Here is a 27,578-nt window from a genome sequence, read left to right on the forward strand (position 1 = left end):
TCGGCGCGCGCCGTGGCCGTGCGTGCCGCGCGCCGGGCCCGCCTGTCCGCGCCGTGGGGGAAGGCGCCATCGGAGCCGCCATCGGAGCCGCGGGAGCAGCGCCCGCCGCCGCCGCCATGGACTACGGGGAAGGTGAGGGCGCGCCCCCGCTGCAAGGGCAGGGCCCGGCCGCCGCCGCCGCTGCCGCCGGGGGGCCCGGCCGCGGCTCAAAATGGCAGCGGTCGCTTTGTTGCGCGCAGGACGGAGCTCCCCCCCACCCACCTCCTCCTCCTCCTCCGCGCCGCCACTGCCGGGCTGGGGGGAGCTGCGGCGGCGGCCGGCGGCGGGAGGGCTGCGCGGGAGGAGGCCCTCCCGGGGGCGCGGGTGGGCGGGGGCGCGGGCGGGGGCGGCGTCCCGCGGGGCGAGGCGCCCTGGGGCGGGGGAGAGCGGTGGGCGAGGGGGCGGCGGCGGGCGGGGGGCGCGGGCAGAGCCGGGGGGAGCTCGGGGCGAGCTCTGTGAGGGGGTCGTGTCAGGAGCCTGGAGATCCGACAGGAGAGAGAGCCGCCTCTTGTTGCGGCTCCCTGTCTCTCCCCTCCAGCTCTTGCTAAGCACTAAGTCATTCTCACTGACCCATCCTCTCCAGCTGAAGACAGAGATTGGAGATTCCCAGATACCCCCATGCATTGTGGTGTGAACATGCCCAGTGGGTCAGTCTCAGGTATGAGCTATAAATACGTCTAACCTGTAAAAAGAGTTGGGGCTGAACAGTCAGTGTTGACAAAAACGAAAAGCAAACGGGTTGTTAAAAGTGCGTAACGTGGTTTAAGTGCACATTTGTTTTCTGGAGGAGTTGTAACTGTCTGGGAGTGAGACTTGATTTTCATCTTGGGCATGTCAACATGAACTCCTGCACGTTCCAAATCAAAATTGTGAGATCAAAGAGTGGGGATGGGGGGGGGGGGGAAATACAGACTTTTCTTATGATGATGCCTTTTTTGCATAAATATTTCCTTACAAAGTTCTGTATTTTATTCTTACTACTTTTATTGAAAAGAAAGGATATTCCCCTTCTTTTATACAAACATGGAAAAAACCCCAAAACCTGCTATTACTTGGGGTTTATTTTTTTTTTTTTTTTTCATAAAGTTTATCTTAACTAGCAGTTTGGGAAGGAGTATAGAAAGCACATAAAGTAAATGTAAAACACCAAAAGCTAGTCTTGTTTTTGCACTGTTAAAGGTACCAAACAGATAAAAAGGAATACACGTATTTTTGAAAAATGGTTAAGTTTATGAGTTTAGTAAGACTCAAGAAATGATTTGGCATGTCCTGCTGGCATGCAATCAAGTACTAAAAAGAAGTTAATATAAAAACTTTACTATAAACTGTACCCAAGCTTCATTTACAGATGCTGGCAAATAAGCGCTTGCTGTTGGATCTCTTGATGCTCTTGCTGGCTGTTGGATGGAAATAACACATCGGATTGCAGACACCTCTTTGATTGCAGTATAATCATTTTTGTGATACATTTCTTGAGTCTTAACTTTTTTTCCCCTCAGTAATATTATTTTGCATTTATCTTTCTTTATAGTAAAATAAACAAGTTAAATCTTTGGCCCTGTTTTTTAATTTTCTATATTGATTCTTAATTGAATGTTCTTTTTATTTTTAGTATGAAAGGTTATTATTAAGTGGCAGCTTTAGTATCTTATTGGAATATTCACTGTAACCATTAATCAGAACCTGCTTTTCTGAGATCTAATGACAGTAGTAGTAAAGTGAATCCAGGCTCATCCTATGGAAAGTAACTAACCAAACGTTTGTTGTACAATTAGCATGTTCCTTTTATGTACCTCTGTAGTATGAGTTTCCATTGTGATAATTAAGCTTTTTATTATTTGTATTTATTAAAAAAATTAATTATGATGTATGTGGCTTGAGGCTTTTACAGTGACTGTTTATGAATTATATGTACATGAACGAGGCATGCAAAAGGAGTTACCTGGTTCTGCACAGGGAGCTGAAGGCTGTTTTGTGGGGGTCCAGTAGATGGCAACAGAGGATGGATCTTGGAATTCTCATCTTTGTCCAGTTTTCATATGAGCTCTTGGCGAGCTTCCTACTCTTGGAAACTTTTAGCCAGTGAAAAGCACTTTTTGCTGGATGTCTGATGACTGTTGGAATTTCACCATTGTCCCTTACTGACAACTCTGAGACAGGGTTGATGTGCTCTGCAGCATCAACTCTGTAGATATTATTAACGAAAATATTAACTATTCATGCTAATATTTTAGTTACTGCAACTACTGTCCTTTTAATCTGGGAGGGGAAGTGGCCTAATGATAAGGTTGTGCTCCTAATGTAGGCATGGTGTTATGAAAATATAATGTGCTTGGAAAAAATTTTGTACAGTGGATCCTTACGCTTGTTGCAGTCATAGTGGATTATGAATTTAAAATACAGTGAAATTTAACTTTTTAAATTTATTATTTATTGCTGCAAGATCTTTCTTCTTTCTCATTTTCCTAGCCTTTCATATACTTCACATGGAGAACACTGTTGAAAATATCTTCTTTTTGCTGTAAATATGATATGAATTTTCTCTGATCTTAATCTTTTTTTTTAATAGAGTCCTTTGTGCCAAGAGATTCTGAGTCTTATCTACTATGTCTTTAACTTTTTAGTTCTTTTCATAAGGAATTATTTTTTTTTGGCTATTGAGATTTATTTTGCGGCTGTTTAAAATGATTTCTCCACCAGATATGGCTTCTTTTTTAAAAATTAATTTTTAAAAAATAAAATGATCTTTTTTCTTTAGTGCTTAAACACATGTTCTCTTAGCATGTGAAGCAATTTCACATTTAGTCTGAATAATTTGCATGGACAGGGAACTTTTGTATATCTCTATTGGTGGTGACAGTGATTATTATTTAGTTACTACATTAAAAAACTAAAGTCCTTTTAATTTTGGTTCATCTAAGTGAATATTTTCTGTCGTCTTGTGTGTTTTCCCCCTTTTTAGGGTAAAGCCTGTCTGGAGAACAGACTTTCAGGGTAAAGAAAAGTTTAATACCTGAAGAAATACTGTACTTGGTAATTTGAATGCAGTATCTTTGTCAGGCTCTGGACATGAAGTATAAAATGGAGAAATCTTTGGTAATGTTTGCAGCTGGCAGGATGGCTGAACCAGGAGATCGGTGGTTGGAATGATAGGTTAATTGCTCAGCAGTGTGGAACAGTTCATGAAGTAGTCGGAAGGAGATCACAAGGTCACCTTCGTTACGTCAGGTCAAAGATGTGTCTGTCCCACCTCACCAATATCCTGTATGTCACTGTGTTTGGGAGTGTGGAACAAGTGGTACAAGTACTCCTTTAGGATGTTTATATGCCTTCACTGGTTTGCAGCTTGGCAACTTCCTGAGCCAGAGACATAGTTTTTGTGTTTGACATACTTCGAATTTCTTGTCAGTTGATTTATCCAATTTCTGTCTTAAATCTGTATAAATTTTTAGTAACTTCTTGTTACTCAGTTCCTGCACTTGTATATCTGTTTTGTGGAAAAGGATCCATTTAACTCTTTAGCTTGTTACTTGTTTCATTTGCTACCTCCAGTTTCTTATAGTAACTCATTCAAGTGATCATTTCTCTTCACATCTGTGTACCTTTTGTATCCCTGTTAACCGCTTTCAAATATGAGTGTATTATAATGTAGGTAAATGCAGTGCAGTGAGTCTGGAAAGGATGAGAAAGTTGTTCGCTGTTAGGAAGGAGGTGGTGATGTCCTAAAGGCAGTGATTTGAGGATTTAGGGACTGGCATAGCTCTACAGCGAGACTGCTGCTGTTATATAACATGAACTGTGGATGAGTAAGGAGAGTGTTGAGCTAATGTGGATGTCAGAAGTGACTGTAGAATGGATTTAAGTATTTGCTTTGGTGCTAATAGTTTTAGACTAAAAATTTATTTCAAAACTAGGCTTCAAACCATTTTTTGGAAGAGTTCTTTGCATGTGAATGTTTTCGTGTTTTTCCAGTACAGAACTTCTGGTATATGGACAGCACTGGTTCCCTACTTACTACGCTGTAGTAGAATTGCATTGCAGTGGCAGGGATCTTGACAGTATGTTGTGTTCTTTGTTGCTGGATGATTAGATTCACCTCTCCTACTCAACCTCATTACTTTTGTGCCATCTTAGGACCTGTTGATAATAAGGAGCAGGTGAAGCTGAGGTAAATTATTGGGTACTTTCAGGTTAGGTATGTCAGCTTTCAGAATGTCAGTTATACTGTCTTAAAAAACAACTTGAATCTGAGATTGACCATGGGATCATCTAACCTTAATTTCTGGGAAACTGAGGTTATTTTATTGACTGTCTTCCTCTTTTCGTGACCTGCATCTTCATGTGTATGGTCTTGAGGGTATTGTACTGGATTAAGTGGCGGATCATTCAGTCATGCCACAGAAGAACATAAGTTGCTTTTGTTAGAAGCCTCACCATTTCTCTTTGCAGTTTAATTTAATGATGTGTTGTGCTACATGATTAGTATTTTGAAAAGCCTTTTTTGTGCTTTGAGTTTTGAATCTTCATTGTATATTCAGAATATGAAAAGGTGCAGTGTGACTTCCATATTTAAAGTTGTTTTTTTTCCCAGAAGTATAATCTTTTAATTTTTTATAAAGTACCTATGATCACTAGAATAAAAAAAAAATCAACAGGAGGTCTTTATTTGTTTATTCAGGTATGCTAATAATATCTGTGTAAGTGATACAGTCAGCTCAATGCCATGTGCAGAATTCTTGTTGACTTATATAAGAAAGTAAGTTACAGTGACCTGGTGCTAATAAAAAGTAGGAACAAATGGGATATAGTTTATATAGGTATTTTCAGCAATACAGTTACTTTCATGAAATGATATGCACACAGAATTACTGTGTTTCTTTAAATAGGATAATTTCTTATGACTTCAGATGAACCGATTGTCCTGGAAAATCAGTGGTTTACAAATGGAGATCTTGAAATGTATAAAATACACTCTCTTGTCAGAGTAAATTTATTTTTGTCTTCTCTGTGTTCATTGTGTTTTCCTTCTCTGTGTTACTTTTTCTGTGATTCTTGACTTGCCAGGTTTTCTTTGTATTATCCAAAAGTTAGTGTTGGTTGGTACTGGGAAGCAGTTTTGGACTCTAGAACGCCAGTGAAGTGCAAATTGTGTATGTTCGGGAAAGACAGTGGATCATACTTGCGCAGATCTGTGACACTGTTTTAGTGCTTTGAATTTATGAGTTTTACATAGGACTTCCAGTGCTGAGGAGTAAGTTGGGAGAAAATTAATTTATTTGACTGTAGCCTATATACAGAGTCTGCACTACAGCAAGACTGCTTGTAACCTTGACTCAGGGTCTCTGTCAGTGTGAGTGAAGGTTTTTTATGGGCTTGGATAGAGAAAGCAGATGCCTGTGAGTTGTGTGTATTATCAAAGGGTGGGAAGCGGTCTTAATTCTTCGCAAACTTGTCATATTCTACATCAGGTGTCTCCATTTAATTCTCTTAATTTAACTTGTGTTGATTCTAGCTGATGGAATAATAATCCTGAGTTACTTGCTACTGGGGAAAAAAAAAAGAACTTCATTCCAATTGAGAGGTGCTCAGATGATGACAGACACATGTCTTCTCTAAGCACAGTGTCAAAATTGGTTTGCAATTGGCAATTTTGTACTTTGTTTGTAAGCACCATGGCAAAGAGTAAACCTTTTACTTAATAATTTAAACTAGATTACTTTATAAGACTTCTCACTTGCTTTCTTTATAAACATTTTTCTGCTCTTTTTTTAGACATGGACCGTGATTATGGGCATGGAGGCTATGGTGGCCCACGATCCATGGACTCTTACCTTAACCAATCCTATGGGATGGAGAGTCATGGAGGTGGAGGCGGAGGAGGTGGTGGTGGTGGTAACAGGTAAAATAATCCTTCAGTTGTCCCAAGAATTGATCAAATCCAATTTAGGTTAAAATCATTCTGTCTTCTAACTTAAGTGTTCCTGAGGCATGTTGTTACGATTTTGTATGAACACTTCCGTTCTGAGTCTTCATGTCTGATAAATACTGGCAAATATTAAACTCTAAGAGCTGGATTCTTGTAATAATCAGCATTTTTGTGGAAAAGTTTGACGGTGAAACAATGCGTCTTTGAATGAAAATAGCAAAAGTTCTGTTTTTCAGTAATGGCTGTCAATTTGTAGCTGATTGGCCTGACATACCATTTGTGACATAGCTGACTAGACCTGACTGGTTTAGTGCCTTAGACTGAATCTATCAACATTCCGTTTTCAAGGAACATTTAGGGTATGTGTTCTTTGGTTTGAATGTGCAGTGCTAAATGATCTTGGTATTGAATCTGAAAGTCATGTCCAGATTATTTCATTGGCAGGTACTGATTACATTCGAAACTGTGTGTATGTTCTGGGCTCCTTTTTAAGATGGATTGGTCTAAAATTAAAAATTCTGATGCAGTGGTCTTAAAGTTGTGTATTTCATGCTAGGATTCTATTACTGTTACTCTTTCAGACAAAAACAGTAGGGAGCAGCTGATTTGATTTAGGTCTTAATATTGTATTCAAAGAAGCATGCTTTTCAGAGTAGTGATCCTATTTTGGAGGGGAAAAAATGTGAAGAAAACTTAGATAATAAGATCGTTATATTATGAGTGCCCTTGAATTTTTGTCTGGCTGTAGCCAGACTACTGTATGATTCTTGTCTGTAGTCACTGTGGTGCCACTGGGAAAGGACAGTACTAAGCAGGGAGGCTGGAGAAGTATTGTGTTTTGCTGCTTGGTTCTGTTAAACGTTTTAGTTAAGTATAATTTGTTCAATAATGAACACGGAGGCTGACTTAAAATTCTGAGCAGAGATTGAGTTGTACCTACCATATAGTAATCTGCATATGATTGAGGACCAATGACTACTTGAACACCAAAATGTCTCTTGCCATGTTATGTTACTATTGTGCATGGTCTTCTTCTAGTGTCGTTTTCTTTGTAGCTTTGGGTCTTCTGAGACTAAATATTTTAAAATGAAGGCATTCAGTTTACTATAGATGCAGTTAATAAGTTGAGTCTCTCCTAGTTTACATTGTATCGGTGAAGGGTTTGTCTTCCCAGCGCCTTCTGAAATCACCCGGTTATAACCCAGCAGGGACACTAATGTGTTTCCCTTCCAAGTGGTTACAAATATTGATGAGTTCTAGCCTGACACCGCCCCCACCCCAGGCAAAGCAAACTCTTGATAAATAACTGAAGTTTTCAGCTCCTTGTTACTTTACTCTAAAATTCCAAGGACTGTTTGTGTCCACTGTGCATGCATTGGGTAGACTTGGAAAATCCTGAGTTGCTAGACTTACTGGTCTGCAAGTGAAAGCTGGATATACTGAAGACTGTGAACTCTTTTGATTGGGAGACTGAATTTTACAGGGAAGAAAATTTCCAAAAACTACAAATGTGAATGGAAGAGCATGTGTATTTTTCCTTTAAAATGAGAACTGTGGGGTACTTAAGACTCACAACTGTACCACTAAAAAACCAAAAGATTTTGTTTTTTTCTCAGTTCAGACCTTAGCCGCCTTTTAACTGCTGTTTAACTATTAGACTGTGAGGGTATGATTTTGAATAAAGGAGAGTTTGACTAGCCTATGAATGTCTGCAGGTCATTATTTTTGTGAGACTAGGGCTGGGCTCTAATAAGGTTTTAGTAAATACATGTTGCTGAAAATTTTAAGTAAACAAAGTTCAGGTATACTGAACTTTAGAATTGTTTGTAGCAAAAATGGCTCAGATAGCTTTCTGTCTGGTCATAGTGTGAATTGCCCAGCCCTAATCAAGATTAAACAATAACACGACTGTACGGACCAGTATAGTAATAAATTGATTTTAGTTGATAAATGTCAACTGATAACTTGTCTTTTGTAATGTATAACATTAGTAAGCTTACTTTTTTTTCTCCTCACTGTGCAACTTTTCCAGGTTTGGACCTTATGAGTCTTACGACTCCGGGTCTTCTCTGGGTGGGCGAGATCTGTACAGATCTGGCTATGGTTATAATGAACCCGAACAAAGCCGCTTCGGAGGTAGTTATGGTGGTCGATTTGACAACTCCTACCGGAATAGCCTTGACTCTTTCGGAGGTAGAAACCAGGGCGGGTCTAGCTGGGAAGCACCTTACTCCCGTTCAAAATTGAGGCCTGGGTTTATGGAGGACAGAGGAAGAGAGAGTTACTCTTCCTACAGCAGTTTTTCTTCACCCCATATGAAGCCTGCACCTGTAGGCTCTCGGGGGAGAGGAACGCCTGCTTATCCTGAAAGTGGATTTGGAAGCAGAAACTATGATGCTTTTGGAGGACCATCAACAGGCAGAGGCCGAGGCCGAGGAGTAAGTACAGAATCTTTTCAGATTCTTTTCACTAGACACTCTTTTAAACCCTTTCAAGACCACTGCTTTAAAATGAATGCACTGTTCAGTACAGTGTGGGGGTTTTGTCCAAGCAAACTATCATGGTTGACAATGTTGTTTATCCCCTTGAAGCTGTCTTCAAGTAGAACCCAGTCCCTCTTTCTGTTGAAAGTAACGAGTAATAGAAGACTAGTTGATGAGGTTTGTTAAATCTCTCCTTTTGCTTGAAAGGTGAAGATAAAAGTAGTAGGTTTGGTCTAAAAGGGATTAAAAGGACCTTCATTTTTCCTTGTAAACACTAGCATCTCTGATGCTGGTGGGGAAGTTCTTGAATATTGTAAAAGTTGAATTCAAAGTCTTTTGAAGTTTTAAGTAGGTTAAAGGTGCAATGTATAAGCAAAAAATAAAACCCAGGTTGTGAATGCTAGGATAGTTTGTTTTCTGTAAAGGCCGAAGTTTAGCTTGTACTTCAGTCTGTTGAGTACATGTTTTATCAAACATCAAGTCGTCTTTTAAACTTAATTCTTGCTCTGACTTGTGTATTGGAAGGGTGATGGGGAGAAAATGGCAAAGGTGAGTGGTTAGCAGTTACAGTGATTCTTTATCGAAATTAAAGCATGGTTAAAGGGGCATCATCAATTTGAAATCAGGTCCTTTCACAGAATTGAAATTAATCTCCACATAGTGTGCCTTAGTCCTGTTACTTTTATTAATTTGATTTGAAGATTTATATTGTAACTCCTTTTCAGTGGATTCCGTTCCAGTGTAGGATGTAAAAACTGTCCAAGGAACAGCATGATTAACTGTATGTAAGACAGTGGATCGCAGTTTGAAGAAGTAATGCTTGATGTTCAGTGAGTTGGAGGAAGAAAACCACAATAGAAGAGAAAAAAAACCACTCCCAAACCTGACAGAAGTACTAACTTTAAGTTGATGGTGTCCCTGTGTCTTGGTTTTGTAATACCAGTTCTGACTGTTTTCTAAAGTACAAAGAGTTCAGTGAACGCTCTTCTACCTGTACCTGTAGGTCTAACTTACCTTTTAAAAGTACTAAGCATGCCGTACTTCTTTGGGAAGTGATTCTTTAATTTTAAACCATACAATTTGCCGTAGTTTGAAGCGTAGAGGAAGATTGTGGTTTTTTTACTGAGTCTTTTAAATGCCTATCTGTGTGTGGGTTTTGTTCCAGAAAGTCTACTTTGCAGCATCCTTGAGTACTGTAGTTACCACATTCAAATTTTAGCTCAGATTTGCACATGGCTAGTAGGTAGCATGTAGCATGGTATGAGAAATAGATTCTAATCTTTGTTTCTCTACTTGTGACGCTGAAAGTGTTATGTTCTTAAGCCTCAGTTCCATCCTTTCAGAACTCCCTTCGATCTGAAAGCTTTGTGCAGTTACAACTGAGTTCTTTTTTATTTCGCTTTTGAAATTTATCCCTTTAGTCCTTTATGTAATAAAGGAGAACTTAAGGGTTAAACTACTTACCATATGTAAAATGCATTGCACCTTTAATAGGTAGATTGTCTGTTTAAAAAACCCCCGAACTTGAAATTATCCAAGTGCGTACTTCATGTCAAATTGATGTGTCCAGTGTAAATGTACATGCTAGGTAGTTTATTGCTATCTCAACTAAATAAATTAACGTGGAGATCTTGTGCATGGACTTTCGACAAAGAAAAGTGCCGGCTTTGGTACATTCTGTCTGTCATTTAAAATTTGCTTTAAAAAAGTCATACTTTTCACAAGTATTTTGAAGTTATTTTTAATGTTCTTTTGACAGTGTAATATTAATTCTCTTCCCATGGAAATACAAATATTTCTGCTTATCCAAGTCACTCATCCAGTCAGTGGGCTCTTTTCTGTCCTTTATTGATCAAATAATTGAGTTAATATTAAGAAGTATGTTAGCACTTTTGAAAATGTCCTTCTTAAGATTACTCATTTATTCCATGTCTTCAGAGAGGTAACTTTCGTATACAAGTGTCCACAAATGACTGTACATAATATTAGAAATAGTAGAAAGGTTTAGTCTTTCAGCTGCATTTTCATTTCTATTGGTGCCATGTTTTTGTATCAGTCTCTCCAGGCCCAACTTAAAAATTCTGATTTTATTGAATTCAGTGGAAAGATAATTAAAAGAAAGAATGATCTTCTTTCAGTTAATCTCTTTTCCATGTTGTACAGCCTTCTTTACTCAGTTTTCAAATCACTGATATATCATTTGGCATAAGATGCAAAGCAAAGAAGCTTTTTTTTCGTTTTTAGTGTTGAAAACTGAGTTGTTTAGCTTTGTTTTTTCCCAGAGGGAGATGTCTTTCATCATCTAGAGAATCTGAAGAGAGTAGCCAAGATGCTAGGCTAAGATATGAACTCTGATAGATATGTTCATTGCCTGGACAATGGTTCTGAATAAGCAGAAACACAGTTTATACAGACATATTTATTCTACTAGACAAACACCCACAAAGCCATTGCACAACAGAACATCAGACCAGGAGCTTAAGTTTCTCCTGCATTTTGCAGTAAAACGCAGATTTTACTTAAGTTCACAGTTGTGTTGTACCAAGTAGTTGTTTTTTTATATTGATTTCGTATACTAATACCTTCCTCTTGATTTTGCAAATTTTCAGCATATGGGAGACTTCGGAGGAATGCACAGACCTGGGATTGTCGTTGACTATCATAACAAACCCAGTCCTGCAGCAGTTGCTGCAAGAGGAATAAAAAGAAAAATGATACCACAGCCGTATAACAAACCTGGTGGGACTTTCATCAAGAAACCCAAAATGACAAAACCTATTTTGAAGCTGAGCCAGAAAAAATCGCCTAGTAAGTAATAAGTGCCAAAATTCTTAAATTTAGATTACTAATTTTTTATTCATTAGAAATTACTTAATATTCAGACAGAGGGCTGTATATGCTGTTTTGTAATTCTTTATTTTCCCCCTCTGAAGTAGTCCACAACAGATTCTATGAATTGACTTGTCTAACTTTTCTACTGCAATAGGAATTTGCTGAATGACATTGAATATTTTGATGTGTTCAAATATGTACTGTTCAAGACTGTCTCATTGAGACTTTATAATGATAGTTCCTGGAGGCAAATTTTCACCACTGAAAATAATTTCAGATCTCAGGTTGTCTTAAGTGACAATGCCTGACAGATATTAAAATGTGCTCTTGCATGAGCCTGGGCACCACTGTCCAAATTATTTGGATATTAAAAGTAGTGCATCAGCTGCAATAAAGACGTAAGGCGTGGGTCAAGAGGAGGGGGGAAGGGAGGCAAACTGAGAAAGCACTGAACATTGTTATAGAATAATTTATGAAAGACAGACAGAGATTGCTCCCACTTGCAAATGAAATGCTGTAATGACAAGAACTTTTAAATGGGATAAACTGTAAATATAAATTTCAAATTGTATTAGTGATGGTTGGTTTCTTTAACTTCCATAAAGATGTACTTCAACTCTAATGACTTTGATATTGCAGACAGAGTTGGAGAAAAAAAGTCACTAATGAGATTTGAATAAATTACTTACTTTGAGGGAGTGTAAACTTGAGTATTAAATACTATGATCAATATGTACAGCAGTCAGATTTTAGTTTTTTGTGCTTGTGTTTTCCTAGTAATTTGGATCTGCAGTGTTTTATGTAGCTTGGTTTCAAATCGCATCTGAAAATAGCTTAAAGTTACTGTAGCTCACAGCTGGCAAGGTAAATGCACAGACTTGGCAGAAACTCTCACGCGTAAATTTTATTTTTGATTTTGTAATTCTGGGTATGTTACTGTTTATTACAAAACTGTTCCCTTAAGTGTAACTTCAAGAATACTGTACAAATTTCAGGCACTGGGTGTATAGAAGACATTCCTCTACGTTTTGTATAGGGAATGTTATTGGTGATCTTACCAGTTTTGTTAATGATGAAAAGGGTCTGTAGAATACACATCTGAGTTCTTCCAGTACTTTTGTACGTTCTCCTTTTCTCAAGTACGTTCAGACAGAACACTTATAGTTTATCTGATCCTCTTCACTGATTTCCACAATCCAAGGACCAATATACTACATAATATTGAAGTTACTTTAAGAAGTAGAATAGATAACACCTACTAAAATGCAGGCTCTGAGATTAGGAGGAAGAAACTGTTGAGTGGTTTAACATAGTTTCTGAAACTTGGAACTGGAAGATACCCTAAGCATTATCATGTAGTTGAAAACTAAAAGGTGTGTGACAACCATCACAAGATTTGATGCAATTGGTAGACAATGTATGTATGAAAATATATCTCCTTTCAGTTGTCCTTTCAGTCTTGACTTTCTTGTTTTGGAGTTAGATATAGGTCACTGCTTCTAGAAGTGTTTAATTCATATTTCTGTATAAGGATAATTGATTTTACACTTCATAGTATTGTTACACTATGATAAATTGTAAATGTAGACCATCCTAACTGCATAACAAGGTTTATGGTTTTTTCCTAAGTATCTTTATTGTCTTAAAATGAATTGACAATGACAGCACTTTTGCATTCTTTCTCATTTTATGTTAATAGACATGAAGACATCTTTCCAGGATTCTACTATAGAGGTAAAGATTCCCAGAATTGAAAAATGTTTGTGATTCTTTGAGAATTTAGCGTAGTAAGCCTTAAGGCAAATAATTGCTAAGCTAGAGTTATGAAGTTGAACATTAAATTGTGTAAGCTTTTCTAAATGTATTTTTTTCTTCACTTTGTCTGAAACTGTCTTATTTTGGTGGCAGTCTGAAAGCCTTACTGATTTTGAGTGACAAGATACAGCTTGTGCCAATAGCCTGGAAAATGAATTTTAAAGTGTATTTTTAGACCCTCCCTATTCTCATCATGCACAGAGAAGCTCTCGTGAGACTGCTTCTCATGTTGCCACAGGTAGACAGCTTGAACTCATACACCTATGACCTTCCTGGGTGGGTTGAGAAATTAAATACGAAGGAGATTCCTAAACAGAAGTGAGGAGGAATGGATAAGACATAGGACACATCAAGGAGAGAGGGTAAATAAAAGAACCAGTTTTAAAAAGTGTTCTTTGACAGGGTACAAGGATTAGTCCCCACCACAGTTGCAACACTGTATAAGAATGTCAGTAAGCTAAGCATGTGTGTATATATAGATATATATCTCCTGGTTTAATGTTGAAAGACTGGAATGGTGTTTTCCTTCTCTTTGAGTAGAGGTATTAACACGTTCTCAGCTAAGTAGAAGACAATTCTGATTGTGAAACTAATTCACTAAGGCTGTAAGGCATTAAGGAGAAATGCAGAGCTAGAAGTTTTTGTACACTAAGTCCAAGAAGATACTCAATTCACTTTCTTTCAAAGTAATTTATGCTGCCTTTCTGGATTTAGAGTGACAATGATTTGGGGAGTATTTTTGTTTTGTTTTAATTTATGGATTTGACCTTATTAGGAAATTGAAGTTGATACAAGTGGTGCAGTTGTTATATATGAAGACTTTACAAGAGATGCTTATGATCTTGGATATCAGACTTTTGGAGGTAAGTCCGTTCACTTTGTCAGGTAAGGTATAGTATTTGTAAGACTGTGTGAATAGATATAGGAAGCCTGTATGTATGATCTCTAATAGTTATTCAGTAGCATGACTGGTTTCGTTTGTTTGGTTTTTGGTTTTTAAGCATTTATAAATTTAGGCTGTGGAAAAGATGGTTATTTCTATCATCCATCCATCAGTTGGTATGTTTTTTTCATGCTTGATGTTTATGCTCTCTGATCATCTCTGTATGTTGTTGTTTGACCTGTTTTAATTTTTGTGAAACTAATGTAAATGGTCTTAGACTTAAATACCATTCCATTGCTTGAATGTTGTTAATCCCACTGGTTCCTCACCCATATCCTATTATTTATCCCACTAGCTGATCAACCTCACCCTTAAACCCTAGGTGAGTCACTTTTATAGAAGTGGATTCAGTTAAACTCAGAGAGCTGCTGTTAAGAATGTGGGGTCTGTTTCATGTACAGTCTTAATGAAACAGGTTTATTATTAGTTCACATAAAATCATTTAAAGTGTATATTAACTGTGGTGATTTCAGACACATACACAAAGAAATCCAGTGTTAAGGCTGAAACTATTTTTAATCTCCTTTTCCTTGTGTATGCTGCCCTGTTGCATATGCAATCTAATCTGGTGGTAAGGAGTGCTGGAAATTTGCAGCCAGCTGATGAGTGTTTCTTTTCTTGAAATAATAGTAAATTTTTTTAGTTTATTTTTAAATTGTGCAGGTTTTTTTTTATTTTAAAAGTTTGCATAAGTGCACTGAAGGAAAGTGGGAGTCTCAGTTTATATGTAGATTCAGGCTTCCATTGCCCAGCTTCTAACAGGACAGGCATTTGAATCTGGAAGTTTGAGGGGGAAGATAGAGGCCATTTCACTCCACAGAATGTCATACCAGATGATTTTTACAGCAGTAAAACAAGTGACCATTTGCCCATACCCAGGGTTGGTGGTAGGGCAGTAAGTGAAATTTTAATCCTGAGATAACTATGGGAATTGCCTCTTTGAGTAGGTGGTTGTTGTTCTCAATTTGAATTTTTAATCTTACGGATGGACTTTTTGTCCTCTCTGGATCACAGTACATTTTGAAACTCTTTACTACAGAGTGAAAAACCTTGGGATAATCAGGAGTGAAGTGTAAGCTGTTAGTGAAAATGTTTTCAGTACTGAGTGCCACTTGTAGAGCCAACAGTGTGTTTTGCAAATCTTGGTGTTTTCTGCATTATGCTCTTCTGTGTTCCTTTCTGTTGCTGATTGGATGGAGGTAGATTTCTTGCAGGCTGACCTCTGTTCTAAAGTTGAACTGCAAAAGAGAGCAGTGTTCCTCTTTTTCTTGCTCTAAACCTACTTACTGAATAATACTCTTAATTGTTTCCATTTGTCCATGGACTTTTAAAGCAGACATAGGAAAGGCAAATATAAGTGCACTTATGCAGAAAGTCAGTGTCCTTGGAAGTCTTTAATGTTTCAGCACTAATTTCTATTCATTTATTTGTTCACACTTACATGCCAGGTGGTAATTTAATCAGGTTCTCTGAAGGTTTGGTTGAGTTTTTTGTTATGTGGTGTGTCTGTCCTCGTCCATCCCGCCATGCCTTATTAACTGATTTCTTTCTTTAGCTGAAAATTCTTGGAATGTTTTTCTGTGAAATACGTGAACTCTAGTGGAGGAAAATAATAAAGTTGTTGGAGTTCAGTTTTGGGTACCGCATGTTGGAGAAACACACTCTTGTCTCCTTTATGGGAACTTTTGGTTTTGGAAACTGCCTTCTCAGCAGAAAAGTCTGTTATATAGTTCCTTTTTATGTAAGGGGATTGTAGTGATAGTTCTCTCAAAACATGGGAGAGTTTTAAACAGCCTGTTTCTCCCCATCACCACCGGTCACCCTTTCCTAGTCACTTATTTAAAGAGGCCTCTAATAACTAGGCACAACAAGGAAGGGTTTGCTCTAACTCTGAATTTCCTTACTTTTATGACTGTAAACAAGAATGTAAACCCTTAGCTACTAAGTGGACATTGCTGAAAGCAAGTGTTGAACTTGGTTGTCTTTAGATGAGGAAAACAAAGCAAAACTTTCAGGACATTAAAGTAAACTTTTGAACCATGTCGGTATATGGTCTTTCTCTGCATTTTGAGGTGCTTGTGGAGGAGACAGGGGAGACAGGTACTTTTACTGTTGTTGTTTGGGTTTGTTTATTAATCCTTGTATTGCATGTTAAGATGGCAAAGGAGGAGAAGTTAAAAGTGAGGAAGAAGAAAAGCGGCGAATCGAGGCCAGAAGAGAGAAGCAAAGGCGTAGAAGGGAAAAAAACAGTGAAAAATATGGTGATGGATACAGGTTTGTGCAGTAACTTCTGTCGTGTGATGTCTTCTACTTCTTTATGCCTCATCTTCTTTCCTGAAAGACCCTTTGTGGGCCTTTGGAATGATTTAAGAAAATAAAATGCAACAAAAAAGTGAGGAAAAAGACACCACCTCCTTCCACCCCCTAGCTTCCCCCATTCCCTAACAAACCAAAAATCTAACCCAAATAAGGAAAAAAAACCCCTCAAGGCAAAACCTGGACCCAAATTCAGTGGGTTAGAAGACTGGGTGTTTCATGGGACCACTGTTATATCAGAAAATGCACACTTTATTCACCCCTTCTCCCTCAGAAGTGCATACTTGAGAAGTAGCTTAGAATGGTACTCCTTTTGAAGTATATGCTCCTGCTGACTTAAAAAGCTGTTAGAAGTTGACTTTATTCTGATTTTTGTATGTGTGTATAAATATATGTATATGGTCAACTGTTTTGTAGCAAAAATAAGTACGTAGTTTTGTAACTTTTCTTAGTGTTGCCTCAGCCCAGTGGGCTGCAGTGTACAAATGTTCCGTGTCAGTGCTGTATATTATCGTACTGTCTTTTCTTCATTGTAATGAGGAGGTTTTGTTTTGTTATAAAGGTCATGTAGTTTTTGTATGGAAAATGAGCTTTATATGAGTTCTTCTGACTACTTGTAATTAGGAAATCCTGGCCTGTCTGGACTATGATTCTTTGCCTATGAGAAGTATTACAAAAGGTGACACGAACTAGAGAGCTGTGATAGATAAACTCACAGAATAATGTGACTTTTAAATGCCTGGCTTCTGATTGCAGCAGTTTTTGTCTTTGCAAAGATAATTCATTGCTCTGGCTCTGGCCTGATTTATGTTGGATTCTTGTAGCACTTATCCTTTATAATGGAAAAATACAAGATTTTTTCTTTTTCACTGAAAAATGTGTCAAGTCCACATAATCTTGAGGAGTTTTAGTAGTAATATTTAATGTATTTCTCTTAATAGAATGGCATTTACTTGCTCATTTTGCAAGTTTCGAACGTTTGAAGAAAAAGAAATTGAGGCACATCTGGAGAGTGCAGCTCACCAGGAGACATTGGATCATATCCAGAAGCAAACCAAGTTTGACAAAGTAGTAATGGAATTTCTTCATGTAAGACAGCAGTTTTTGATCTATATAATACTTCTATATGAGAATGTAGTTACAGTTGACCATGTATTTCCCAAATATGCTTATCATTGTTACTCCTTTTGCAGATGACTTTTGTTGCAGCACATATTACTAAAAGTTGAGGTGAATTCAGAGTCCATAAAATACTGTTACTCTTACAGTAAAAAGTGAAAGTAGTGCCTTAAGAAGTGACAGCAATTAATCGCTATTTATTACAGAGCTCTTCTGAGTTATCGAAGTATAAGTTCCTAGTGGAATATAGACAGTTGTAGATCAGATGTCTTACGGTTTCCTCTCGTGATCCTGTGTAGGAGTGTATGGTGAATAAATTCAAGAAGACAGCAATGCGTAAGCAACAGACAAGTAACCAAACGGAAAATGCTCAAGCTGCTGAAAAAGATATAATGGAAGGTGAGTGATGGGCTTTATGTGAAAATGCATACTGTGGGGCTCTCCTTGTCTTTTTATCCTTTCATTCGTCTTCAAATTTGATAAAATGGATTAAAATAGTTAGTTTTCACACCTTTTCTGTACCTGGTTGGATACCTTTCTTCGTTTCTGACACAATGTGGAATGTAAGCACAGCAGGAGATAACAAACATTATTTATGTTTGCTTATCAGAAGGTGTGATAACATTGTGTTAGGTACTTGACAAACATAATTATGTGGGCTTTGCCACAGTCTTATTCAGTATAAGGCAAGAGGAGTGGCAACAGGTGGATGCAGGTAGATTGAAAGAGTGTAATAAAGCAGTAAAGTGATTTTCTGGGTTTGCTTTGGGCCAGTTCTTTTCACCCTCCTCACACAACTGCTATAACTTGAGAGAAGGTTTATGCAGACAAAAGAGATCTGATGTGGGGAGAAGAATATTAGGATTTATTACTAGCAAGATAAAAACTAAAGAACTATATATACAACAATTCTAATTAGGCAAAAGTGCTATGTATTTACAGAAGTACCCCTCCCCCCTTGTATTAGTTCAGGAGGAGAAGCAGTCTCTTTTCCATTTCCAGAGTTACAGGTCTTCTAAATAATTTTGTATCACTTGAAAGTTAATTCTGTTATCTCTAGGACCACAGCTCCGATTCATTGCAGCTGGAACTGTCTCTTTCTCTCTCTTCTGTGTCGACCTCGGGGCTGGGCCTCTCCCCTCCTGGACTAAGGCAGGAGGCTGGGGGGTTACCCAGGCACTGTGGGGTCTTCCATGGACTGCAAGGGGACACTTGCCTTACTGTGGTCTTCACCACAGGGTCACAGGGGATAATGGCTTTTGAGTTTTCTGTGGGGTCCCTCCTCACGAGAGACACACCATAATGGACCTCTCTAGTGTGAGTCCACCTTTGGGCAACAGTTCTTCCATTCTCTGCTCTCCCTTAGGGTCACAAATTCAGCAGCACCAGCGTGGATCCTTCACTGGGATCACAAGATCCTACCCAGGCTGTCTTGCTCCAGCATAGGTCTCTCTCTCCATGGGCCACAGGTCTCCAGCAGGACTCTGTTTCATCGTAGGCCTCCCACAGAGTTATATCTTCTTCATGCACTCCTCTGCTTTGGTGTGGACTCCTTCATGAGCTGCAGAGGAGAGCCTCCTCACTCAGTAATCTTCCACAGACAGCAGGGGTTTTTAGTTTTCAGTCTCTTCCCTGCTGAAGGGAGAGAAGGAGGGGGAGAGGAGCCCCCTCCTTTGGGCTTCTCTTTTCTCTCCTCCATCTGCCAGCTTTGACCTTGGAGGCTGTGCTACCTCTGCCTGGAATTCCTTCTGCAGTATTTCGCGTTCAGGCAGTCTTCTTTTAGAGTTTTTCTTCCACCCTGTTACGTGTCTCGGGCAGGGGGTCTTCAGTGCCACACCTGCCCCTGGCCCAGGGCCGGGGGAGGAGAGAGACCTGGCCCACCTGGGGCCTGCCACCTTCCCCTACGTGGCTCCTAATTTCATCCGCGACACAACCTTCTCTTCCCTTTTCTTAAATATGTAATTGGCAGAGGCATTACTAAAACTATTGATTGGCTTTGCTCCGGAAATCCACCTGGAAAATTTTCAGCCCCTGGAGGGGAACTGGTCGGCAAACCCACGACAGGTGATAATGGTCCAATATGATGGCAAAGGTGTGGATAATGTAAATAGGAGAGTTGGTGTGGTTTTGAGGGACAGTGACAAAAGGAGGAGTTCGAGCACTTTCTTGGCTACCCAACATGCATCTTGGCCTGAATATTTTTCGCCTTTGCTGCTGTACAGGCAGTTTTCTAGATCATTTCATATGTGCCTACCATGCTGTGCTGTATCCTCCCACTCTGTTCTTTGCTTGAGGGATTTCAAAACATGTGCTTGAGCCAGGGGAGACATCTTTTGAGTACTGTTATTTTAAGCAATAACTGTATTTGAATGCTACCCTAATTTGAATTTGAATACTAAAGGCTATTTTGAAATGGATATAGCCAGCATCTTAGCAATCTCACAAATTCTCCTTGTGTACTTTCCTTAAGTACTGGAGGGCCTGTTTGCCATTGTGAAGAGAATGTTGTATTAGCAAGGTAATATGTAAAATTGCAAGAGGAATTGGATTCATGTGCTTCTTTTTGATGGTGAAGGGAGGCAAGGAAATAAATGAGTTGTTCTTATAAGAGGTAAAGTAAATGCAACTGCATTGGTCAAGCTTTGTTTGTTATATCAAAATGTGTATTGTTAAGGATATTAGTTATTGTTGATTTTAAATAAATGGCCTTTCAGTACATTGCCTGGGTCTCATGTATAGTCTGTGATGAAGTGGAGTTGGAGTATTTGAGTGAAAAACTTCCTCCTTCAGTATTGCCCTTAGGGAGCCCCTGTGATTCAGTTTCACATGTTTAACAACTGAGAGCTCTAATTTTCGAGTATAAAATAAATAATCTGCTTTTCCACTTGCCTAGAGTAAGACATTTTGGGTTAATGATCTGTTGCATCTTTTTTGGCAGGGGTTACTGCTGATGACCATATGATGAAAGTTGAGACTGTTCACTGCAGTGCTTGCAGTGTGTATGTTCCTGCATTGCACAGTTCTGTTCAGCAACACTTAAAATCTCCTGATCACACAAAAGGAAAACAAGTAAGATATGACATATTATTAAGAACAAAAGGGCTAGCATAATCTAATAGTAGGTGGAAAGTGTTTGGTTCTTGATACAGGTAATTTCTAAGTTCTCGTTGATGTGACTTATCCTCTTGAAAGCTGGAATGTCCTTATTTCACTTTGTGAGATCTCACAAAGTAGCCAGTGCTTAGGCACCTCTGGTTAATGAAATGTTGGTGTGCTTAGGAGCTGACAGTAGCAAGTCATGGGAAAGTTACTAGGAATGACTTTTTTATTTTATGGGAATTTGTTTTACTGAGCTAAAGTGTTGAAAAAATTATTCAGATTGCAAAACATAATACATGTGTTCCTAGCAAGATGCCAAACATGGTGCCGCCTTTTTTTCTTGTCTGTTACGTTTTTAATTTGAAGAAAAGCGAGACAAGGTTAGAAATAGCAGTAGTTTGGTATTTGTCACTGTTATAATTTATAATGATATACTTTTAAGCCTGGTAAAAGAGTTAAAAGAGAAGCATGAGCATTGTACAAGACTGCCAAAGTAATGTTTTGTTTATATATGAGCTTCTGTGATTGTGGAGTATCATAGAATGTGTTGGGTTGCAAGGGACCCTGCAAATGAACAGAGTCATCTTCAACAATATGCTAGGCTGTGATGGAAAAGCCTGTGTGTTGTCTGTAGATGAGAACAGATAACTCTGGTTGTAGCTCATTATTTATCAATATGGGAGTATATTTTTTGATCAAGCTAAAGCAACAAGCTATAAACACTACTAAACTTAATTGAATGTGTGTAATTGGGAGTTAAGTGCTAAGAACAAGCAGTTCATGCTGCAATATGTTCATTATTTTACTTATAGAAACTGACCATGAATTCAAATTTCTGTGACAATTGTAAGAGGTATGTGATAATTACTCACTGTAAAATTTGTTTCCTAGGCCTACAGAGAACAAATAAAAAGGGAGAGTGTTCTCACTGCCACCAGTATCTTGAATAATCCTATAGTCAAGGCACGATATGAGCTGTATGTAAAGGTAAGATGAAAATGGAAAGAAAGTAATTTGTAATGTTTGCTATGCCATCATTTTCTGCACGTTAGTGGAGTTTAATCTCTGTGCTCTGTTAAGTAGCTCACAGATCAATTATGTTTTTAGTGTACCCTGCTGCTCTAAAATCACTGTCTTGGATAAATTTATATGCAGCAAAAATTACCACCTTCAGATTTACCAGGTTTTAGTTGTTATTTACCACTTATTTGTATTTTATTTTTTAATTAGATGCTCCTAGAAAAGAAAATCAACCTTTAGGAAAGCATCAGCAGTGTCTTTATACATAATAATAACTGCAGAGCACAAACTACTTTACAATTGAGTCTTTCTTTACATTTAGAAGCAGAAGTTCCAGCATGTGGCTTTGTACTGAGGTATAGCACGCACGCAACTCAGATACTTTTTATTCCATAGAATTTCTAGGGTTGATGGCAGCATACAAAAATGAAAGCTTACAACAGTAGTTGATGAGATCAGAGAATGCAAAAGGCATGGCAGCCTGTGTTGCAGATACATGGCCTGAGAAACAGGTAAATTCATTTTAGCAAAATACAGGGTTTTTCCTGCTGGGCCACTTACTTTGCTAAATGACTCTTTCTGTAGTACTGTTGTTAGCTGTTTTTGGTGTTTCTTTCTAATTGATTTATGATTTTACCTGTGCCAAACAATAGACTCTTTCAGACAAAGCATTACTTTCTTGCGAAAATATGGCAAGGTATGAGCCAGTGCCCAAGTTAATTGTGACTTAAAATGTCAGATTAGCCGTGTGCTGCAAATGATGTAGAGATGAGCATGTGGATCAGTTTCAGACAACCATTCTGTATCTGTTATGGGAACGTTGCAAATGTGCAGATGCCAGAGCCTGGAATACCTGTCTGTATTTCCAGCCACCTCGTCTGGTGTTCCTTGTGCTTGGCTTGCGTTGTCCCATACAGCCCCCTAGTGGGGGACTGCTGAAAGGCAGAATGGAAATTTGCCATTCATCAGGTCGGCATGGGGCAATCAAAATTACATAAACAGATTTTTCACAGAAAACCACAGCGGGGCACAGTGGGTCTCAAACACTAGTTGTGGTGAAGAGTTGGATGACTACAAGTCTCATCAGGGTGTAATTATAGCAGGAAGTACTAGTCTCAACAGAAAATGAGCTTTCCCTTGCTCAACTTTATTTGGCGTGTGCACCTCTTCCAGGGCACACATTAAAAGAACAAACTTCCCAGTATGCACAGAGAAACAAAGCTGTGTAATAAGAAAGAAAAAAAATCTTTTGTCTTTTCTGCTTATGTTAAAATGTATCAATAGGGATGCATAAACATCAGGACTTGCTGACCCAAAATTTTGTTCTACTTTTTTAAAGACATTTGTGATGCTAATGACCCGCTTTTACCACTTGGTACAAAATTGTGCAGCTTTACAGGTCTTCCCTGCTCTGAATTTCTTCCCTCCACACTGCATAGGCAGGGTAGACAACACTTTGCGAAAGAATATTGAGTTTGGACATTCTTGTTTGTTTGTTTTTGAATTTTTGGCTTTTTTGGTTGGAGAGTGGGGAGAAGTGTTTCCCCACACAGTCTGCCCTACATCTTAAAGCAAACTGTTTTCAGTGGTTAACAAGGATTTCCTACTCTCTTGGAAGATTGCAAGCCCCAAATGCATGTGTGCTCTCCTCCATCACATGCTGTATAAGAAAACTGGACTGCTGCAGTCTGCAGTTGATTATACATTTGGATAAGGATGAAAGGGATTTGCATAACCAGAAGCCAGATACATCTCCCTGAACAGGTGCTGATGAAAGTGTATTCAACCCATCCTAGAAAATACCAGTGCTAGCCATTCTGAAAATGTCAGTGGCCTCCTTGTGAAGACAATCTTGCAAGTTTTACCTTCCTCAGTTTTCTAACATGTCTTCTAATGCTTCTTCTGTTCTCTGTGCTGCTGCTTTGGTGCTGGTGTCTGTCTTGTTGGAAATTTCTCAATATATTCAGTTTCCAGAAAACTAGTGTACCAGCACTGAGGTTTCCAGCAGTCAAAACTTGCATGTGATCTTTATGATCCTATTGGTTCTGGTGAACATCTTTTGCACTCTCTATTACATGATATTTTTTGATTCCTGTATTTGAAAATCCAATTCAGGGCTTAGTTTAACAGCATATTGTTTGCATCCTGTCGTTTACATGCAAGGAACCTTTTAATCTCTTGTTTGATATTTTTGTCATAGATATTTTAATCAAAGAACCTTGAAAGGATTGTTTTTTTACCTTGGACAACCTTTTGAAGAGCAGTGTTTCCCTGGTGCTGTTTTTGTGTGGTACCTTTTCATGCTTCCAATATACTCTTTGTATGCTTTTTTTAAAGGTTTTCATTTCTCCTTATTCTTCTGCATCTATATTGGGAATGGGGAAATCCACCACGACCCACTTTCTGGCCACTCTGAAACAATCATCTTAAAAGTTTATGAATGTGTAGTAAGTCCCTTTAGAATAAGGAGGAAAAAAAGACTATCTTGTTTCTCCGGGCAAAAAGTTATCACTTGGTTAAGTCAAGACTATCTAATTTTGACTCATTTAGAATTTTCTAGACAGAACGATGCCTATGATTATAAGTTGCTTGGATGTTACACAGAACCATCATAGAGTATGACATTTTTTATCACTGTATGCCAGGACTGTTTGATCATGTGTATTAGTGAAGGCATTCTGAAGTTTACTGGTTAGGTGGGCAGACTTGGGTATCTTTTTGGAGCAACTTGGAGAGACCTGTTTTAAATAGATTGTTTTGTGGGGACATGGGAATCCTGAAGATTTGGTTGTAAATGCCAGTTCATAGTCTTAAGCCTTCTGTGCAATTTAAATATGCTAGAGACAAACTCCAAAAATGCATCTCTGGGGACTAAACTACTACCAGGTGTATTTTGTACTTTCAATTCATAATTCATTGTAAAGTCTTTCTGCAGCAGTTCAGTGCTGTGCCTGTGTTCTTGTTTTCGGGGGTTTTTATGCCTTTTTTTTTTTTTTTTTAAACCATCTGGGAAGATGGGACCAGTGTGATTGTCAAAATCAGCTAGCATCAGAATTGGCTCTGCGTGCTGTGCTGGATGTCTCTAGTGCTACATCACTGGAAAAGAGTGTTGTCATTAGGATCTTCCCCTTGATGGCAGTAACTTTTTCCTTAGCTTGAGAACTTGAAAAGTGCATTTTTCTCTGAAAAAACAGTTGGAGAAAGCAACTTTGTTGTTACTGTTGTATAGAGATCAGTTCAGTCAGAAGTAGCATGCTAAATCCAGTTCTGCTAGGCTAGCCAGCAGCAACATACAGTCTTGGCAGGAAGGAAGTGTAACAGTTTTCTGTAGCTTGTCCCCAAGAGAGAGGGACAGTCAGAAGTTGTCTGCAGGAGTGTGGAAGTAGTCCTTTCAGAGGTGCATTCTTTAGCTACAGTTTGTCATTATGCCTAGCCTAGACATAGGAGGATTTAGATCTTTCCTTTTGTGTCAGACCTGTTAAAGGGCTTCCAGTATCCTTGTGAGTCATTTACAGAGGAAGGCCACCTTTTTTTTTTTTTCAAGGAAACAATGTTCTCTGTTAGGACTTATGAAACTCTTAAAACACCTTTTTTTCTCTCTGTAGTGTCTGCTGGTGAGCATGTATTGGAAGCTAACTAGGTGGACTACTCTTAACTCACTAATTAGCTTTTGTTCAAAAAGGAAGGCAGATGAATGCAATTGTGGAGAGTTGCACTAATCCTATTGAATTAAGATTTGGATCCTCAGTCTTTTTGTTTCACAGTGCTTTTCATAGATGTTGGAATTAAATTTGTTTGTGCACTCACTTTGCCGTGTGGTTTTTTTTTTTTCATGAAACAATGTCCCGAGTTAGTATTTTTGGTATTTCAATGTTGGGCGCTGTTACCTGAAGTAATGAAATACTCCTTGGTGTTCTGTAGCCCCATGGTGCTTGCCAGTAGTAATGGATCATCTGAAAGTGATGTGAGCTTTAACTGGGACAAGGGTTTGGTTTGTTGTTTTTCCATAGGGCTCAGGTGAATTCTGGTATCTGACACAGCTTTTTATGTACTTGACCATTACCTATGAGAATCTCATTCCAAAAAAGCCAAACTTAGTGTCTTGAAGTTTAAATGCTACCTTATTCTTGAAGAGTAAATGTTACCTTTTATATGTGGAAGCTGTATCTTTACAAAGTATGTGCACAGAATTATCCGGGGACTTGGAATAACATGGTCTCAAAGAATTCTACTGTCATTGGGTTAAATCTGAATCTGAATTTAAGATTTGGCTTGATTTTTAGAATAACACAGAAGCCAAGGTTTTGTTTAGTGGCATTTGCTGAATATTTTATAGTTTTCTAATTTTTCAGTGGCCACCTGGAAGATTCTACCTTAAAAGTGTAACTAAGTGAAAAAAAAGTCAAAAAAGGACAAGGGTCCTAGCACTCATTTTTTCTTTTGTGTCTTCTAAGTAATACTCTTAAAATCCTAGTCTTAGTGCAGTTAGGGGTTGCTGTCATATGTTAAGATCAGACTTGCTCTATCATGTTTGAATATGAAAGGAGCTTTAGCAAAGAAACTCCTAATGCTTTTTATTGTTATTCTTCGTTGTTTATTGATTATTCATAGTTCTTAAACATCTGAAACAAGTGAAAGCTGAGGTATGTCTTGTACTGAATGAAATGAAGAAAATGTGAATCTAGAGTGCCAATGTATTTAAAGTACTGAGAAAACTTTGATCATCTTTGTAGGTCAACAACGGAATAAAGTTCAGGCTACTCAGTGTAATTATTTCTAAATTTTTTTCATTTACTGAAGAGTTTTCCTTTTTGATAGAATTATTTAGAGTGAATAGAGACTGTACATAAGGCAAAGAAGAACAAAACTCTTCAGTTCTGATTGGGTTGTAATTGGGGAGAAGAAGGTAGCAGCTCTTCTTACTAAAACCATTTTGAAATTTAACCATGTAATTTTAATTTCTAAAAGTGGAGCTTAAACTGAAGTTTGTGTATGGCATACTTTGGCTTTTTCTCAATGCTTTTTCTACTTGCATCAAAAGATTTTATTGGGATCCCAGTTTCTTGTGTGCCTAAAAATGTGGTGTTGCTAATTTTAAATCAAACCTCTTGATTTTCTTGCAGAAAACCCCAACTATTAAAAACCTGTATAAAATATTGTAGCATTTCTTAGTGGCTGCCCCTTTCATTCACTGAGAATGAGTATTATTTTATTTTGTGTTTGAAATAAATATGAAAGTGTTTGTTTTCAATCTTCTGCTTCAGGGTGAAAATCCTTTTGAAATTAATGATCAGGCTCAGGAGCAGCAGGCAGAGGAAGAGGACAAAGCTGATGAGCCAGCTGAGGGTGAGGAAGAGGAGGAAGAAGAGGAGGAAGAAACTGAAGAACAAACTGACTTCACTTTAGACCACACTGAAGATAACTAAGTGCAAGAAAAGAAAAATACATTAGGGGGGGCAAGCCAGCTTTTTATTTCTGATCTAAAGTGGCTGAGACTTTTTAACAGTCTCAAATGAAGTTGAAGATTCCCCACCATATGCATGCATTCCATTCCGTGGAGAACTTGTTTATATAATTCCTCTGTGTTTCTGATTTTGTTTAAAATGAAATTAAGACTATTTTAGTTGAGCTTTTTATAGAAAAAACTGACTATTAAAGCTGATCAGAACATTGTGTTGTATATTTTTTTAAGCATCCTATTTTTTTGGTGTGTGTATTGAAAGTTGGATATAATAATAATTTTTGGTATAATCAGTTGAAAAGAAAGGTGGGTCTCTGGGGTAAATACATTAAAAGCTTTATGATGTAAGCTTATAATATTTACCTCTTAGTACAGAATGAGTTACTTCAAAAATTGTGCTGTTGAGTGTGGCTGTTTGGGGAACTGCATTGCACTCTGTATAATAGAGTATGTGTTTATAATGCCTTGTAGCTTTTTGTGATAAGATGTACCAGTTTGTAGCAATAAAACACTGAAGAAATGTTA

At 38.2% G+C, this 27,578-nt stretch overlaps 1 protein-coding gene across 2 annotated transcripts; it reads left to right on the forward strand.

Moving 5' to 3' along the window:
* On the forward strand, window positions 1–27,578 carry ZNF326 (zinc finger protein 326). Of its 2 annotated transcripts, XM_050306352.1 has the most exons (13): window positions 47–132; window positions 623–697; window positions 5,812–5,938; window positions 7,998–8,403; window positions 11,058–11,256; window positions 12,980–13,014; window positions 13,871–13,958; window positions 16,195–16,312; window positions 17,296–17,443; window positions 17,773–17,872; window positions 20,412–20,542; window positions 21,464–21,559; window positions 26,857–27,578. In XM_050306352.1, exons 1-13 carry the CDS (start codon window positions 117–119, stop codon window positions 27,016–27,018), a joined length of 1,701 nt encoding a protein of 566 aa, XP_050162309.1. In that variant the 5' UTR covers window positions 47–116; the 3' UTR covers window positions 27,019–27,578. The 2 variants fall into 2 exon arrangements, with proteins under 2 accessions (XP_050162310.1, XP_050162309.1); XM_050306353.1 differs by lacking the exon at window positions 623–697 and having other exon boundaries at window positions 1–132.

This window comes from Myiozetetes cayanensis, unplaced genomic scaffold (assembly GCF_022539395.1).
Source record: "Myiozetetes cayanensis isolate MyiCay16 unplaced genomic scaffold, myiCay2020 scf12, whole genome shotgun sequence".
In the NCBI taxonomy this organism is placed as follows: domain Eukaryota; kingdom Metazoa; phylum Chordata; class Aves; order Passeriformes; family Tyrannidae; genus Myiozetetes; species Myiozetetes cayanensis.

What these genes read in the sequence shown, in the direction of transcription:
- ZNF326 (XM_050306352.1), top strand. An exon ending in GGTGGTGGTGGTGGTAACAG is followed by an intron (nt 5,939 to 7,997) that starts GTAAAATAATCC and finishes CAACTTTTCCAG; the next exon opens with GTTTGGACCTTATGAGTCTT. An exon ending in TGGATATCAGACTTTTGGAG is followed by an intron (nt 13,959 to 16,194) that starts GTAAGTCCGTTC and finishes TTGCATGTTAAG; the next exon opens with ATGGCAAAGGAGGAGAAGTT.